We start from the raw sequence: 16,734 nt of genomic DNA, 5'->3' as shown, positions 1-16,734 counted from the left end.
CAGTTGGAGCAGCGTGCCAAGCCAGGCGTCAAGGCGTGACCGGCAGAGCGGGAGCCCGCTTTTTCTACAACACGCCATTGGTCAATCCCCACGATTCCACAAGCCGATGATGTCAAGATCGACGGTCCCTCAATGAAGCCTGAAGGGAATCGAGGAAATTCCACATCAAGAGACCCCGTTGACGTAGCTCTGCCCGGCCCAACCCGGCCCAGATTGACTCCTACGCACATCAAATAGACTGCATAATTACTACTTGTCTCTCTCCCACATCTGTACCTTGTGGTACATGCCTTACTCTTCCCTCAGACTTTGCTCACGGACTACATCTTGTGACGACGTTGACCACCTCGTGCAAATTTGATTGACAACCTCCTCTCGACCCTTGACGAACATGGCGGCGCAGCACATTCCCGGGGCCTTCCCCTCCTCGATCCCACCCACTCCAGCCGACGAACCTGTGCAGCAGCCCCGGCAGTACCCGGAAGAGCAAGACCAAGGTCACCACCACCATGAGCTCAACAAGCTCCCCAAGGCGACCGATTCCCGCGGCCACGCTCATACCGATTCCGGTGTCAACTTTACCGAGTCCGAAACCATCCAACCAGCCAAGGGCAACAATGACCGCTGGGTTGGACCATCAGAAGCAGTTGGTGGGGGCACCTACGTCCGAGACGATGTTGGACCCTACCAGACCTCCCAGCCAGCAGATGATGGATCGTTACAACCAAGACAGTTGGCCAAAGAGAACAGTGATGAAGAGTTCCCGATCCGAAGGAATAATGCCAATGAGAAGCCACTTGGTGCTGCTGCCGTTGGCCCTGGGGTTGAAGCAGCCATCCGTGACCACAACACGATTGACAGCACCGACATAACCCCGCGTCGAAGCCACGAGCAACGCTCCGACCCACCATACTGGGGCGACCTCCCAAAGGCTTCCAGCGGAGGTATCTATAACACGGTGACAGGTCATGGCAGCGCGCAGGACGACCATGACCAGCACCATCATCTCCCTCAAAGGTCAGCAGCTTCCGAAACATCCCACATCGTCGGCACCGCTGACTTCCCCAGGGGTACTGGAGTATATAACTCAGTATCCGGCCACGGCAGCCAGGATGCAGAGAGCAGGCGCCACAGCCAGGCTGTCACAACCGGCGACAGGAATGCCACGGCTGGCGGCCCCGGCGGTACTGTGCTTCCTGCCCCCCTTTCGGAGATTCCTGAAGGGCAGCAGAAGCAGACATTCTCTGAAACTGACAGGTCCAATGTCCCACCTCCTTCGCTCCCCCACAGCGTCTCGCGGGACAATGCTTTTGTTGCAGCGCCTGGCTCAGGCCCGACCGACCGTGAGATCAACGTGAGCCGACAGTCCCCCACCCAACGAGCATTCCCGCTTTCGTCGTCTCCCAAGAACGCGCGCGACGATGAAGCTACGTCGACATCGAACAGCCGCAACGCTGCTCTTGCAGGCACCGCTGCCCTCGGTGCCGGTGCCGCGGCTTACGGCATGGCGGACAAGAATAGGAACGACAAGGATGCTCAGAATTCCCACACCGAGACTCAGGCTAGGCACTTGAGGAGCAGTAGTGAGGATCAGGGCACTCGTGCTGCCGGCGGGCTCCTTTCGCGTAAGCCGCGGGATGATAGACGCAACTCGTCTGTCGACAAGCACAGGAGCCGGAGCCGATCCGTCCAAGGCGAGAAGAAGCACAAGGTTCTTGGCATCTTCACCCGGCATAAGGACGAGGAGAGGCTTCAGGAAGATACCTCGACCCACGAGCCTCCCGCGCAGCAGGCTGAGCGCAAGCCAGAGCCTGTTCTGGTTGGAAGCACGACGGGTACCACAAAGACTCGCAACCGCCTTAGAAAGGGAAGCAGGAGCGAGCCTAAGGACCGCAGGGCATCTTCCGATAGCCCTACTGACACTGATAACTCGAATCACAACAGTACCAAGGCCGCTGCTGGTGCCGCTGCTGGTGCCGGTGCGTTTGGGCTGCTGCATCACAAGAAGGACAAGGACGGCAAGGTCACCGAGGACCAAAACACCCGGCAGGAGAAGCCTTCATTCTCTTCTCACCCCAACCAGCCGCTCGCTTCGCAAGCCCCCGCCAGCAACACAGCTCAAGTTAGGCAGCCCAGAAGCTCAGGGGTTGGATCTGCCGTCGGCCTCGATGCTGTTGAACTTGCTCACAAGCACGATCCTGCCCACCCAGTTCCCGGCACAGCTGTTCCTGTCGGACTTGCTACCCACAAGCATGATGACCCCTCCACTCCTTTTGAGCATCCTAGAGAGCCGCCCTCCCCTCCTCGCGATGATCCGAAGGGCTCTCATAGCTGGGTTCCCGCTGCTGTGGTTGGCGCGGCCGCCAGCGGTGCCCCACTTGCTATGAGGCAATCAAGGGACTCTACCGCGGCAAACACAGCCACCAACCAGCACCCAGACACCAACGTGGTTTACAACACTCTGCCCTCTGGCGTCCAGTCAAACTCGACCAACATCAGCCCTCGTGGGTCAGCTGTACATGAGTCCATCAATACCAGCAGACCAGTGGCCAACGCGCCTGGTGATTACAATGTCTTTGCCTCTTCTAGTCCGCCGTTTAGCTCAAGCCACCCATCCGAGTCCAACAATACTCACACAGGATCCTCCACTCAGGAGCCTGCCTACAACCATCTTTCGTCTAGCACTCCGTCTGGTGTGGCTCTAGGCTCTGCTCGTCAATCCGAGTCTCATGGATCTCGGACTGGTGTTGTCACGCAGGAGCCTGGTGCTTACAACCATCTTGCTTCCGGCACCACATCTGGCGTGAAGAGTGACCAGTCTACCGATAACTCGAACACCGCTCGCCACTCAACCGAGGGTCAGATAAATCAAGAGCCTGACAACTATAACCATCTCTCTTCCGGCAATGCATCCGGCATTGCTGCCGCTGGTGCCGCTGCCGCTGGTGCTGCTGGCGTGGCCGCACACAAGGCTCGCGGCTCGACGACTGAGACCTCACGCCAGGGGAATCTAACTCAGGATTCCGGCCAGTACAGACATCTCCCCTCCGGTACTGAATCTGGTATTAAGAGAGATGCTGGCCCCACCGAGGGTAGCAGAGCACACGATCTTGCCGCCTCTGGGTCCAGCCGTCCTTCGCAGAACAGGACCGACTCTGGGCCATACAACAAGTTGCCCTCTGGAACACCCTCAGGCGTTAAGATTAAGCCTAAGGATAACTCCCGTCGCGCCACGGAGCCCACCGTCCAAGCCCATGACCAGCACTCGTCCGGCCGTAACGTGTCTTCACCCACTGGGCCGACTGGTGTTCCCTTCACCCAGCATCACCGAAGCCAGCCTTCCAACATCGACACTCGCGATAGCCATTTGAAGGACCTGCCTCTTCCGGCCTCATCCTCCAGCCCAACCAACGCGCACCCGTCGTCTCACCACACGGTTGTCTCGCCTCCGGTGCACGCTGCTCCCGAGACCGGCAAGGCTACCAACCCTCCACCCGCCGCCGGCGAATCGGCCACTCTCCGGTATACTTCTTTCCCCAGCACGGCCAAGGGCATGAGCCCAGAAGTCATGCCAGATACCTACCGGGAGTCGGTGACCAAGCCGCATGAGCAGCAGGGAATGAGCCCCGAGGTGATGCCTGAGGCGTATAGAGAGTCTGTCTCCCGCCCTGCTGATCATTCTATGGAAATGAACCCTGAGGTGATGCCCAATGCTTACAGATCTTCAGTTCCGCGAGACAGCAACAACAACAACAACAACAACAGCGACTTGAAGACGAGGGGTATGCAGCCCGTGCAGTCTGAGCAGTATATGACTGGGCAAAATAAGTTTGTGAGCCCTGCTCTTGCTGCTGCTACTGGAGCCTGGGCTGCGAGTTCGGGTACTGCCAATGGGAATGTTGGTGGTGTTGGGACTGGCAATGTAAATGTGCCGCAGGGGAAGGTTATGCACAAGTGTGAGCATTGTGGGAGGGATAACGATATTAGTGGGTATGTGAAGGAGGCTGTGAACAGGGTTACTGGGGTTGATAGGTTTTAAGGGTGTGTATCAGGAGGGTGTGGGGACGGATTGTTGAGGATGATGATTCATGGGTTCATTTTAGGCCTTTGTACGTTTTCCTAGCAGAGCAGTAATGAGCACATGAAAATACTTGAAACTAAAAAACTTGGTATGCATTGATGACCTCTGTGCTGTTACCCACTTGACGGTCTCAGGTAAACTGACTAAAGAACTCCCAAGTCTCCTTGTGCGCAAAAGTCTCGCTCTCGCCTGTCTCCCTGGGGGTGGGAACATGGCCCCCGTCAAACACGACAAACGTGACGGGCTTGTCGGGCAAACAACCGGTATACACCGTCTTGACCTTCCCCTGACTTCCCGCCGCCGGGACGGGCGGCTCAGCCTGGGCGGCGCAACCGTTATTTTTCAGGAAACGATCCCTCATCTGCCTCGCCTGAGCCAGAGGCAAGACGTTGTCCGTCGTCCCGTGCTGGCCGTAGTAGGCGACGGGCTCGGAGCCGGCGGCACACCCGCTGATCTGGGGGTTCCCGCTCAGCGCGGCCACGGCCCTGATCTCCCTCCCGAGCGAGCAGGCGAGCGAGTAGGACATTGCGGCGCCGTAGGAGAAGCCGGTGGAGAAGCGGAGGTCCTGGTCGACGCAGAGGTCTGACTCGACGGTGGAGAGGACGGAGCGGAGGAAGGTGACGTCTTCGCCGTTGGAGTTTTGCCAGCCGTTGTTGAGGCCGTTGGGGATTACGAAGACTGTTGGGATGGTGGAGGAGTTGGCTAGGGGGGGGAGGCCGTAGTAGGGGAGGTAGCCCCCTTGGCCAGCGATGACTTGCTGGGCTGTGCCGCCTAGGGCGTGGAGGGTGAAGATTAGGCGGTGGGGGGTCGAGGAGTTGTAGTTTTGGGGGAGGCGAACGAAGAATTCGCGTTGTTTGTTGTTGGAGGTTATTCGGAGGGGGGTGGTGGTGGAGGAGGAGGTTACGAGGGCGGGGGTTTTGCCGCAGCCTGGGGAGGGGCGGAGGGAGAGGGCTGTTGGGGTCAGCAGACCTAGGAGGGTGAGGAGGGTGAGTTTGGCCATGATGCTCTGGGGGAGTTTGTTGGTAGTTGATCGGTGGTGGTTGAAAGGGTCATGGTGGTGGGATGGGTGAGAGGGTGGTGTTTTATGAACATTGGGATGTGAAGATGTGAGATTGCCGTGGGTGAGAGCCGCATGGTCGGATTTGAGCCGGGTGGTAAGGTAAATAGGCCTTTCGATATATAGCCTCATACGGGCGTGGAGACATGAACGCAGCAAAGTCTGGCTTGGCCTTCATGATTTCGAAACAGAATTGCTGGTGAGCGAGGCTGCAGTTCGGTCGAGGCTAAATTGGTATAGTGATTTCACCTCAAGGGCCGGTCTCCAATATTCCGTTTGGAGTAGGCGTGGAGGTTGTCGATGCGGGGGCAGTGAGCTTCTCCATGTTTCGGTTGCTGGCTCGGTAATCGACTGGGTACGGCGATCGTCAATCTTCGTGGCTGATATAATGCTTGCTATCATCTTGCACCAACCCTCCCATGTTGACTTTTTGTTCTAGCACTGACTCTAACAATTATCTCAGGGGTAGAAAAGGGGGAGAAGGAGATGGCTTATGTAACCCAGCTTGGCATGACACGGTTGCTAGGCTCCACTTTTGGGCAAGTATTCCGGTGAACCTGTGAATAATTTGAGAGGGGTTGTCTTTTTGTCCTGCGCCTTTGCCTTTGATTGTGTTGCTTGCCCTGACCACGAACGAGAAATCGAAACCATGACTTCTAACACACCAAACTCCGGGGAACCATTTGTTCCCACTAAGCTCATCAAGCATTTTCAGGCGAATCACACAACCCGAGACGCCCAGACCAGTGGGTGGTCGGCGTTGTGGGACTCGCAGCAGAACGATCTCTGGGACAGGGGGAAGCCATCGCCTGCCCTTATTGACTTGATCGAGTCTGCTCCATGGCCGTCGCGTGAGCAAAGGAGGCCAAAGGCGTTGGTGCCGGTATGTTTACTCGGCTTTCACAGAATGGCGCCATGAGATGTTAACAATCATTGTAGGGCTGCGGAAAAGGCTATGACGTCGTGATGCTGGCCCTGCATGGGTTCGATGTGTATGGGCTTGACGTCTCACCGACCGGTGTCGAGACTGCGAGGGCTTATGCCGCGAAGCAACTAGATGCACCCCTTGCACACAACTATGGAGAGGGGAATCGAGAAAAGTACCCGAAGGATCAGCGGGGAGAGGTAACGTTTATGGCTGGTGACTTTTTCAAGCGCGACTGGGAGGGCAAGTGTGTGCGCGAGGGGGAGACCTTTGAGGGTTTTGATCTTATCTATGATTACACTGTAAGTCTGCTGCTTTTGGCATGCCATGTCCGCTCGGGTCTGTGCTGACCGGCCAGTTCTTATGTGCTCTCCTCCCGGAGATGCGTCGAGACTGGGGCCGTCGAATGGGAGAATTGCTCGGGCCTCAACCTGCAAAGCTGGTTTGCCTCGAATTTCCCCTCTACAAAGACCTCAAGCTTCCTGGTCCACCATGGGCCTTGAGAGAAGGAATCTATTACGATGTGTTGGCTGGCGGTGGGACCGGGGTTTTTGATAATGACGAAGCAGCCCAATCGGCCCTGCAACGGCCCAACAAGGGACCGCTGGAGCGAGTGGCCCGCATCAGGCCTTCTCGGACGTATCCGCAAGGAGAAGGAACTGATCATCTGGGCATCTGGCAGGTCAAAAGCTGGTAAGAAAAAGCAACAGCAGAATCCGAGTTCCCGGAAAGGGCCCTAATCCGTCAATTATACCTTCAATGTACCCCTGAAAGGAAACCCCCAAATCAAGCAGGTGCGGAAACAAGCTTTTCAGAGCAAAAGAGGTTTCATGGACACACACGTCAGCACTTTAGATTTTCTTGGACGTCTAATCATGACAAATCCGAGAGCAATAACCAAGTACCGCGCTCAGGAATCGAACCCCTGCCATCAAAGAGGAAACATGACCGTACCCCGCGTTCGCTGTAGATAAACGAGCTGCAGAGTTGGAGTGTATTTAATTTAATCAATACGTCCAGCGCGGCCATTCAACCGCTCACTTCAACCGGAAAGAGGGTCTGGGGTGTTTGTCGTTTTGTATGGGCGGCCCGTTGGGGAAGGTGTGCTCGGCCCAGCCAACTCGAGCTGTCAGCCTGTCTTCAGGACCGTTTACTGCGACGATCCGGGGAAAAGTGGCGCAACGGTCGGCTGCTGTAGACCTGTACCTACCACAGTCATGCATTAGTCACTTGGTCACTTTCGGCTTTTGCCCATGGTCATGTCCAAGACTGGGGTTGTCATAGTAGTTTGCATCTGTCAAGGTCTGGCAGGTAATATCTGATCGACCATGGCGACTGGGCAGAACCGACTTTAAATGTTTCTTGGGTCTAGCTCAGGGCCCTTTTGACGTCGCGCTGAAGGGAAAGTCTGGACGCGACTGGGTTTGGTGATGAAAATTCCCTACAGCTATAGCAGAGCGAAAAAGGCTTATAGATGTCTGACACATGCGATGAGGTTGTGTTTGGCCCCATATTGATGGGAACTGGGAAGCGGTCATGGAGGAATTATCCCCGGTTTTTGTCAGTCCGAATCACACCTCCCTTTGGCACCAACATAGATGATCTATGATCTCGTGCTCCCGCAGCCGAGAAATCCTTCGAGATCAGATCTGAATAAAAGGGCCATGTGATCCCCCGCCTTTCTTGAGCCTCGTCATCACTTTTCGCATCTCACCAATAACAGCCTCTTCACAAGAATCATTTTTTCACCCCAACCACAAATCAACAACACAATGAGAACCTCATCACCAATCTTCCTCCTCTTAGGAGCAGCACTCGCATCCCCAAACGTAATAGACGACTTTGTCGGCCAAGGCCAAATCCACGTCCTCAACTCGAGCTCCTACGTCTCGGCCGACCCGGCAACAGACACCATCGGCTGTCTGACCGCGTCGGGATTGCTGTCCAAATCCAACTGCGCCACATTCACGCGGACGGAAAGCTACCCCTACATGCTCGTCTCGTCAAGGGGCGTCTGTACGTTCAACGACAAGAGCATGCCCAACAACAAGGACAGCTACTACGGCAAGAACACGTACGCGTGGCACTGCCTCGAGGAGGCCAAGGCCGGGATTGATGGGGAGAGGTATTATACTATCGTGAGTACCATGTCACCTCTTTTTTCAATTTTAGCAGACCGATGTTGATTTTTGGGTGTACGCGAAATAGCAAGGATTCAAACACCCATACCTCTGCAACGGGAACCTGGGGTGCTACTACGACATCCCGGATGCTCCGGAAAATGATGACGATAGCGGGGACAGTTTCTCGGTTCAGGAGGTGGGCAAGACGAAGGCTGTGCAGCCAGTGTGGCAGTTCTTTTGGGGAGCCCATCAGATGGGGATCACGCCGGGGCATTTGCAGGTGTTGTGGCTTTGGGTGCCGGTTAAGGGGAAGGAGAAGAGAGATGATGGGGAGCAGTGGAGGTTGGTTTAATAGGTCCAGTTCCCTAATGAAGAGCTTCAGGGGGTGGGTCGGTCCTAAAAGGGGCCGATCCTCAGGCTGAGGTATCTTGGGGCGGTGTGAGGGATAGTATATATTGATTTTTACCAAGTAAGTAGCAGAGGGAAAGAACGATGTAGGTTGGTCTAGGGGGTTTCCACCTAGTTAAGGTCTTGCTGGCCACAAATCTCTTGCCAATATTCCACCTTGGAAAATTGCAAACCTTCGACCGACTGTCATCTGTTACTCTTCTTTTGGTGTACATTATCTCCTTGAATTCTACACAACAAACCCGACGGGATGCAGGACCACAAAGCCTTTACGGCCGCCGTGCGAGCCAGCAATGCTTGGGCTCGTGGGAAGTGGCTGAACGAAGAAAACAAGTATGATCGACCGCAGAAACAAACCACTGAGTATTTCAGAAAGCCACCCTTCGACTCTGAGAGCCACAATGACGGCGGTATCACGATCGAGTTGGATGACAGGAACCCCAAGATCACACCCGAGACATAGCTGCCCTGAAGGAGTGGCACGATCAGCTCGACGACACTCGCGAGGACTGACTTGTGGAGGTCCTGGGTCGATGGCACATGACTCAATGTTATCAAGCCAAGACCGATGTGGAACGCCGGGAGGACGTCTATCTTTGCTCGGAGTGGAAGCACAGGATTCACTCCATTATCGGCCACCGCTTGCCGGACGCCATTTGTCGCCAGTTTCACAAGTTGCAGCACCCCAACTCTGAGGTCTGCCGTCATACTCCGGATTGCATCTCCTGGAGCAAGATGCAGAAGCAATATATGCGACGCAAAGACGAGATTGACGCCAAGTTTCAACAAATTGTCAGAGGAAGCCACCCCCTAGTTGAGGACTGCTTCATTCGCAGGGACAATCGGTAAGAGTTTGAATCCTTCGTCACAGATCATGCGGAAAGAAATCTAACACTTCTACCTGCAGTCAATTGTTTCCACTTAGCCTCACGGGCTTGGTATCAACCTGTTCTCCCTACTATGCCAACCAGCAATGCGTCCAAATCAAAACTCACGTCGTCCAAACACCCCATGACCAGCCTTGGATGACTGTTATCGAGATTCTCGACCGAGGTGGAAAGCAGTTCGTACCCCGTAGGGGAGGCATGAGGGGTTTCTAAGTAAAGCCCCCATTTTGATTCTGCAAGGCGTTGTGCCTACTCACCACAAACATACCGGATAGCTCGACAACACACAAATCATAAATCGTTCAACTTTGGGGGGTATCTATCTAACTTCTGTTCAACAACATCTTGTTCCCAGCGAGAAAAGGCCCACGACGTTCGAGATTATCCCCCCCTCTCACGCCCAATTCTTTGGCTCATCAGTCATCAAAAGTTGTACCACACACCTCCGCAAAGTGAACATTGATTGTTGCAACTTTTTCCTCTTACAGGCACACCGTCTCATCTTGAAGATCCCCCATACCGACCAAGAAGTTTTTCGGACATGTTGATTATATGCAGCCAATTACCGTTTGTAGCGACTGACAGGATTCCCTTTTGTCTCTCAGACCTCGATCCTCGACTTGCCCCTCCTGCCATTGACAGACGCTGGCGGCTTGCATGATTTGCATGATAAGCTATAAATCGCTCCCCCAACTCCTATTCCTTGGCTTTTCTCTTATTAAATACCGAGCTGGTCTTTGTGTGCAATGTGGCTGATGTTTGAGTACCCCTCCTGTAGGTTCAGTTGGCAAAAATCCTCACGTTCAAATCAACACTCCCCGTCGCAATGACACACCGAATCTGCCCCTCACCACCCGCACCGGCAGCCCCCGCTGCTTTCCTTGGTGTCCCGTTCGATTCACCATTGGCGCCCTCACCATTGACTGCCGGGACATCCTTGACGATCGAAGGCGCCCACCGGATACACTGCACGAAATGCCCGTGTGCGTCCCCTATTGTCTTGACACATCTACCCTCCTGGGTCAGATCCCAGCACCGCAACGTATAATCATCAGCCACGGACAACAAGTACTTTCCACCAGGGTGGAAGACAAGGCCCCGCACCCAGTTGTCGTGGCCCACCAATATCTTGATACACGTCCCTCTCGCATCCCACAGCCGAATCGTTTTGTCTCTTGAGCCGGTCGCCATGAACTCTACGGCACTCGTTGCTGGTGGCTTCTTGATCCCTGCCATGGCGGCAAGATGTGGATAAGCAGCCGCAGGAGCAATGGCGCAACATAACACAACGTGCTCGTGTCCGATCAGTGTGGTCTTCGGCTCCGGGTTCGGTATCGAGACGTCCCACAACCGGCCGGTATAATCGTCACTCGTCGACAAGATGAACCTCCCGTCAATGGATGGGCAGACATCACGGACCCATTCGGCGTGTCCTCGAAGAGTCTTTACGCAATAGCCTGTGCTCACATCCCATATCCTCAACGTCTTGTCTCGACTCGCGCTGACAAGGAGGTTGCCGGTACCACCTGCTACCCCTGACGGGATGAATCGAACTGCGCTGACGCTGTGGTCGTGACCAGGGAGCGTTCGGATATTCTTGTAGTCGTCTGATGGGTCCCAGAGCTTGATGGTCAAGTCTGAGCTGCACGAAGCAAGCAAGGTGTTTCCCCTAGGTCCGCCGAAATCGACATCGAGCACAGCTTTGGTATGGCCTTTGATCGTCCTTTCGAGCTCGCCCAGCTCCCAGTCCCAAATTTTGATGGTTTGGTCCTCCGAGCCGGAAGCCAGTGATGAGAATACTGGGTGGAAGGCGACGCATGTGATTGGATTTCGGTGGGATTGCAGCGTGTGGCGGGCTGGAGATTTGGGCAGCCAGGCTACTGGATCTTTATTTTGTCGGGACGTGGGGGTGCTGTTTTCGAGCTCTGATTGCAAAGTGCTATTCCGGGACTCGAGATCCATGATCTGGGAAAGAATGTCAGATGGACAGGCCGACAAACACAGAAACCGACCACGCGACTGACCTTCTTTTGTAACCGCACGACACTCGTCCATTTCTTTTCTAGCAGCCCCTCATACTTCTTTGCGGTTGCTGGATCAAACACATCCTCCCCAAGGTTGAGCTCTGATCGCAGAGCCGACACGGTATTCGAAAGGTTGTTGGCAGTAAGGTAGGCGATGATGGCTTTGTGTCTGCATCGCTGTCAGTCCCTGCCTGCCTCGGCTTCGTCAAGACCCAACCCCGCCCGCTGTGGACGTGATCACACGACAGGAAACCTACAGCTCCTCAGCCTGACGGGTGGTCAGGATGTTTGTATTCATCGCGGAGACTCGGAGGGCAACCTGGAGCCCCCGGGCCGTGCCGTTCTGCTAGAGCGGGAGACAGGAAATTGCGGGGAAATTTATCGGCCTGAAATCAGCGGTCGGGAACCTTCTCGTCTCGGCGGCGGCCGTTGGGTTGAAATCGGTGTCAAGAGGTGAGGTATTCTTTGAGGTGGATTCCGGGTGGGCATGGAAGGATGGCGGAAGATTGTTGGTGACAAACAACAGCGTCGGGAAAGGGGTGGCGCTTTGTTCGAGAAGGTTTCGTCGAATGTCTGTTTCAATCCCAATCCTCAGATGCACGCGCGGATGGATTGGGTGGATGGTTGGAGGGGTCGTGAAAAGTGGACCTGGGGTACTGGGGAAGGCGAGGTGTCCAGGGTTTGTGGTTGGGCTTCCAGACACGGATATCAACTCAGGGCTGAAGATGGGAGTTCTGGATGGAGGCGTTGTTGCCGTGGGAAATGGATCTCATGGTCCCTCTATGGCGGGCATCCAGCGGGGCAGAACAACACTTGAAACTCGAAAGCAAGCTCGCAATCTGTGGTGGGTGGCATTTGCTGTCGCTGGCCATCCAATTCCCATGCTTGCTGCCGGGCCTGCCAAGATAGAGAGAGGTCGGGCCACGACAGCTGCCACAGGAGGCTGCCAGCCGTGTCAAGCCTCAGCCAGTGACATCACCTCAGCCACACTGTGGTTTGGTTTCTGCAGCAATTCCCTATGTCAACAATTGCCAGAGCGAAGTCTGTCAGTGGAAAGAAAGGTCCAGTCAGCATCCCCCGCCATCAGAGAAAGACAAGAGGAAATTACCAACAACTGGAGAGGCGGTGCATATGCGCACATAGAATAATCAAGGGATCAAGAGACTCCCTACTTGTACCCAACTCCATCAGAGCATTCCTTATGCATTGTGGTGTTTATCTGCATCCATAGGGCAACTGTCCGTGACAGCGAATGGCCCCACACCCACACCTGTCCCGCAGAGCCAAGAGCACAGGGTCAGGGCGCCCCAGACACGCTTTCTCACCGCGAGCCAGCCTTGAGCGAGAAATCTTGGGCGGCAAGTCACAACAACTGCAATTGTCAACAACCACCGCGCAGACGATCCTTTTCGGCGAACGTCCTCGCAACAATCGCCCCCCGCCGAGCAAGAGCTTCCCCTCGCTCTCCTTCTGGAAGCCAATCACGCGCAACAGCCAGCTCGGTCTCGACACCAAACCCAACAAGTCGCAAAGAAAACAGCTGCTGGCTTTTGCTTTGTTGCTTCACCCCTCGCACGTATGTTGCTTCCTTCGCATTCCCTCCTCCAGCCTCACCAAGGCCAATCTCCCAGATGCGCTTCTGTTCCTTAGACGGCGCACTACACTGGCTGCTATGACGGGCCGTTGGAAACCGCCTTGGCTGCAGAAGCTAATCAAGCGAACTTCAACTCTAGGCTCAGAAAAACGCAAGACTTGCCTCTCGACCGACAGACTTACGAACCACACCGACCAACTTGCCCACAGTCCCCGGAGGCACTTGCTGAAATCCTGCCTGCTTGATTCCGACTCTACCACCACATCACCATCCATTGAAGAAGAACAGCCCGCCATGGCTGACGGAGAAGAAGACTTTAGCTCTTTGCCCCTTACAGATCGCTGGGTCCACAAGGTGCGCGCGTCTCCTTATTCGCTGACTACCTACCAGACAGGCAAACTAAAACATCAGTTGGCGAATAGGTCTGGAAAGTACGAAAACAGGCATACGAGGAGGCTGCCCAGGCATTCGAAAAGACCCCCGACGAGTACGACCCAGCATTCCGACCATTCATCCAAGATCCGAGCTTGTGGAAGACAGCAGTCGCAGACTCCAACGTTGCTGCTCAACAAGATGGCTTGGCTGCCCTCTGCGCATTTCTGAAATTTGGCGGCCGCGAAGGCGGTGTACGAGCCAGACAACATGCTGTCACACCAATTTGCGAGAAGGGCCTGTCCTCCACGAGAGCGGCGACGAAGGCGTCAGCAGTCGAAGCGTTGCTCCTCTTCATCGAGATTGATGTTCCCGGCCCGGTAATCGAAGAGATTCTGCCGGTGCTTTCCAACAAGCAACCCAAGGTTGTTGCTGCGGCGCTTAATGCTTTGACCCAGATCTTTCACAACTATGGCTGCAAAACAGCGGATCCCAAACCCGTTCTCAAGATTCTACCCAAGGTGTTTGGCCACGCCGACAAGAATGTGAGAGCAGAGGCGACGGGGTTGGCGGTCGAGTTCTACCGGTGGCTGCGCGAGGCTATGAAGCCAATGTTCTGGGGCGACCTCAAACCAACACAGCAGACAGATCTCGAAGCGCAGTTCGAGAAGATCAAGGCTGAAGGTCCAGCGAAGCAGGAGCGATTGTTGCGATCACAGCAAGCGGCCAAGGAACGGGCACCTGCGGCAGGAGGTGGTGACGAGTATGGAGAGGAGGGAGAAGAGGAGGAAGAGGCTGGCGAGGTTGACGCTTTTGACCTGGCCGAGCCACAAGACGTCATCAGCAAAGTGCCCAAGGATTTCTACGATAACCTGGCCTCGTCCAAATGGAAGGAGAGAAAGGAAGCTTGCGAGGCCTTGTATGCTATTGTCAATGTGCCAAGGATCAAGGATGGTGATTTTGGTGAGATCACCCGCTGCTTGGCCAAATGCATGAAGGACGCCAACATTGCGGTCGTCACTCAGGCAGCGCAATGTATCGAAATGCTCGCCAAGGGTCTGCGCAAGGGCTTCGCCAAGTATCGTTCCAACGTCATGCAGCCTATCATGGAGAGATTGAAGGAAAAGAAGGTTACGGTTGCTGATGCGCTTGGTGCTGCGCTGGACGCTGTGTTTCTTTCTACCAACTTGACCGAGTGCTTGGAAGATATCACCACATTCCTCGTTCACAAGAACCCCCAGGTCAAGGAGGGAACCATGAAGTTTCTTGTCAGGTGTCTTCGAACAACCAGGGAGGTGCCGAGCAAGCAGGAAATTGCCAGCATCGTTGAATGCGCCAAGAAGCTGCTCTCCGAGGGTAGCGAGGTCCTTCGGTCTGGCGGTGCCGAGATTCTGGGAACCATCATGAAGATCATTGGCGAAAGAGCCATGAACCCCCATCTCGAAGGTCTTGATGATATCCGAAAGACCAAGATCAAGGAGTTCTTTGAGACGGCCGAAGTCAAGGCCAAGGATAAGCCGAAGCCGCCGCCGCCAGCTCCCGCTGCGCGGGGGCCACCACCCAAGAAGACGTTGGGCGCAAAGAAGGCCCCTCCAGGTCTCAAAAAGGCACCCCCAGCAGCCGCCGCACCGCCGCCAGAGCCTTCACCTCCACCTGCGCCGCCAGCTGCTGCGCGTCCCGGTCCCGCGGGGAGCAAGCTCGGGAAGCCAGGGCTCGGGGGTCTCAAGGCACCACAGAAGCGCACTCTCGGTGGTCCTGCCGCCGGCGCTGCTTCACCGCGTAGACCGGCGGCCCCTCGCGTGCCATCACCTGCATTTGAGCCAGAATACGAAGAGGAGGAGCCCATTCCCGCTTCTCCTCCACCAAAGCCGCGCATCGGTTTGGGACGCGGTGGTCTCGCTGGCCGCTCACTCGCCAAACCAGCTGCGCCATCAGCCCCCGCGCCCGCTGCATCCCCATCTCCGACCTCTACCTTCTCACACATGGAACGTGCCGAGCTAGAGGAATTGCGCATGGCCAATGAGCGCTTGCTCAAACAGCTAGATGACGCTCGTCACGACCGGTCCAAGCTGACATCAGAAATTCAGGAGCTCAAGAACCAAAACGCTCAGTTGATCGAGGATCACACGAGAGATGTACTTTCCATCAAGGCCAAGGAGACACAGCTAGTGAGAGCTCGCAGTGATGCCGAGGCTGCCGAACAGACAAATGAGCGGCTACGACGCGAGCTGGACCGTTTGAAGAGGGCGCTCAGTAAGGCCGAAGCCGCCCTCAACAACGGTGGGGGCGCAGACAGCCCTGTATCCCCCAGTCTTGGATTCCGGGCTCTGAGCCCAACGCACGATGATGGCGGGATCTACCGTGACAACGCTCTTCCTCCTAGTGCGGGTAGAGCCCGTCAAAGCTTCGCCAGCACCCTTAGCGAGGAGAAGGAGAACGGCGACGGTGTGCCGCACCCCCGAAAGATGGCTCCCCCAGAGTCCCGGTACGCGGGCAGCACCGCTAGCAGCGGCCGCGCCAGCCCAGCTAGAGGCTTTAGGCGAGACATTTCCGGCGGTGACGACAGAGACATTCGCAATAACGATAGTGCTAGTGGCAGCGGTGCCTATGGCGGATATGGTGACCGGGCGGGGAGCAGGGCTGGGAGCCGTGCAGGAAGCAGGTTGGGCGATCCACCAATCAATGCTTCTGGTGCTCCCGCGACGTCTGGCATGGAGAGCTGGAGAAGAGCTGCCGAGGTGACGAGCCAGCTGAAGGCCAGGATTGAACTTATGAAGGTATGTACAGCTGCGGAGGCCTCGACGAGAAGTGTGCAGGGCAGGTACTAACAGAGAGCTATAGGCAAAGGCAGCGAGCAGACCTCAGTAGAGCTCAAACGATCTCCCCAACGCATGGACCTGTACGGCTGTCTTTCTTTTAACAGGTTTTCGATGTTATCATTTGCATTTTCACGGCGTTGGGCGATGAAGCATACCCATTCCCCGCCCTGTACCGTTTTTATAGGTGTTTTTACTTTCTGTACACTTTACTGTTGCTCATTTACCTATACCGCATGTTTTACAGGGGGCTGCTATGGTGTGTTCTGATATCTGGGGGACCTGGTGGATGGGAAAAACATGGCTTGGTGGGACCATTGCTTGTGTGGGGGGTTATCAAATGATGGGTTAGCTGGGTCGAGGTAGCTGGGATAATCCTATTGATCGATATGCTGTACTTCTTTCTGGCTACTCCTTACACTCAAGGTGTGTTTGATCCAGAGACCG

General features: G+C 55.4%; 7 protein-coding genes across 7 annotated transcripts; 5 read left to right on the top strand and 2 right to left on the bottom strand.

Moving 5' to 3' along the window:
* The first annotated feature begins 187 nt into the window (after nt 1-187).
* QC763_500980 (uncharacterized protein) lies at nt 188-4,172 on the top strand. The gene is made up of 2 exons (XM_062912701.1): nt 188-1,017; nt 1,069-4,172. The coding sequence occupies exons 1-2, from the start codon at nt 392-394 to the stop codon at nt 4,037-4,039; spliced, it is 3,597 nt and encodes a 1,198-aa protein (XP_062763960.1). The 5' UTR covers nt 188-391; the 3' UTR covers nt 4,040-4,172.
* Nucleotides 4,173-4,211: 39 nt separating this feature from the next.
* Nucleotides 4,212-5,270, bottom strand: QC763_501000 (uncharacterized protein; the record flags this gene model as incomplete). Its single annotated transcript, XM_062912702.1, has 1 exon — nt 4,212-5,270. One exon carries the CDS (start codon nt 5,268-5,270, stop codon nt 4,212-4,214), a length of 1,059 nt encoding a protein of 352 aa, XP_062763959.1.
* Nucleotides 5,009-6,760, top strand: QC763_501010 (uncharacterized protein; the record flags this gene model as incomplete). The annotated part of the gene is made up of 3 exons (XM_062912703.1): nt 5,009-6,021; nt 6,078-6,365; nt 6,422-6,760. The coding sequence occupies exons 1-3, from the start codon at nt 5,788-5,790 to the stop codon at nt 6,758-6,760; spliced, it is 861 nt and encodes a 286-aa protein (XP_062763958.1). The 5' UTR covers nt 5,009-5,787.
* Nucleotides 6,761-7,835: 1,075 nt separating this feature from the next.
* On the top strand, nt 7,836-8,538 carry QC763_501020 (uncharacterized protein; the record flags this gene model as incomplete). Its single annotated transcript, XM_062912704.1, has 2 exons — nt 7,836-8,201; nt 8,272-8,538. 2 exons carry the CDS (start codon nt 7,836-7,838, stop codon nt 8,536-8,538), a joined length of 633 nt encoding a protein of 210 aa, XP_062763957.1.
* Nucleotides 8,539-9,134: 596 nt separating this feature from the next.
* Nucleotides 9,135-9,694, top strand: QC763_0081250 (uncharacterized protein; the record flags this gene model as incomplete). The annotated part of the gene is made up of 2 exons (XM_062906110.1): nt 9,135-9,439; nt 9,502-9,694. The coding sequence occupies 2 exons, from the start codon at nt 9,135-9,137 to the stop codon at nt 9,692-9,694; spliced, it is 498 nt and encodes a 165-aa protein (XP_062763956.1).
* An 82-nt stretch (nt 9,695-9,776) lies between these two features.
* Nucleotides 9,777-12,385, bottom strand: LIS1_2 (Lissencephaly-1). The gene is made up of 3 exons (XM_062912705.1): nt 11,763-12,385; nt 11,506-11,674; nt 9,777-11,446 (listed from the first exon to the last, which is right to left on the bottom strand). Exons 1-3 carry the CDS (start codon nt 11,801-11,803, stop codon nt 10,262-10,264), a joined length of 1,395 nt encoding a protein of 464 aa, XP_062763955.1. The 5' UTR covers nt 11,804-12,385; the 3' UTR covers nt 9,777-10,261.
* QC763_501040 (uncharacterized protein) lies at nt 9,803-16,339 on the top strand (the record flags this gene model as incomplete). The annotated part of the gene is made up of 3 exons (XM_062912706.1): nt 9,803-13,453; nt 13,522-16,248; nt 16,313-16,339. Exons 1-3 carry the CDS (start codon nt 12,758-12,760, stop codon nt 16,337-16,339), a joined length of 3,450 nt encoding a protein of 1,149 aa, XP_062763954.1. The 5' UTR covers nt 9,803-12,757.
* Nucleotides 16,340-16,734: the final 395 nt, after the last annotated feature.

Source organism: Podospora pseudopauciseta (assembly GCF_035222475.1).
Source record: "Podospora pseudopauciseta strain CBS 411.78 chromosome 5 map unlocalized CBS411.78m_5.2, whole genome shotgun sequence".
In the NCBI taxonomy this organism is placed as follows: Eukaryota; Fungi; Ascomycota; class Sordariomycetes; order Sordariales; family Podosporaceae; genus Podospora; species Podospora pseudopauciseta.
The sequence above is the reverse complement of the archived record's forward strand: the minus strand, read 5'-3'. Positions and strand labels throughout refer to the sequence as shown.

Bases quoted from the DNA above. Each gene is read 5' to 3' on its own strand.
- LIS1_2 (XM_062912705.1), bottom strand. From the start codon at position 11,803: ATGAATACAAACATCCTGACCACCCGTCAGGCTGAGGAGCT. The intron at 11,675-11,762 runs GTAGGTTTCCTG...ACAGCGATGCAG, and splicing joins ACCCGTCAGGCTGAGGAGCT to ACACAAAGCCATCATCGCCT. The intron at 11,447-11,505 runs GTCAGTCGCGTG...ATTCTTTCCCAG, and splicing joins TCGTGCGGTTACAAAAGAAG to ATCATGGATCTCGAGTCCCG.
- QC763_500980 (XM_062912701.1), top strand. From the start codon at position 392: ATGGCGGCGCAGCACATTCCCGGGGCCTTCCCCTCCTCGATCCCACCC. The intron at 1,018-1,068 runs GTCAGCAGCTTC...TGACTTCCCCAG, and splicing joins CACCATCATCTCCCTCAAAG to GGGTACTGGAGTATATAACT.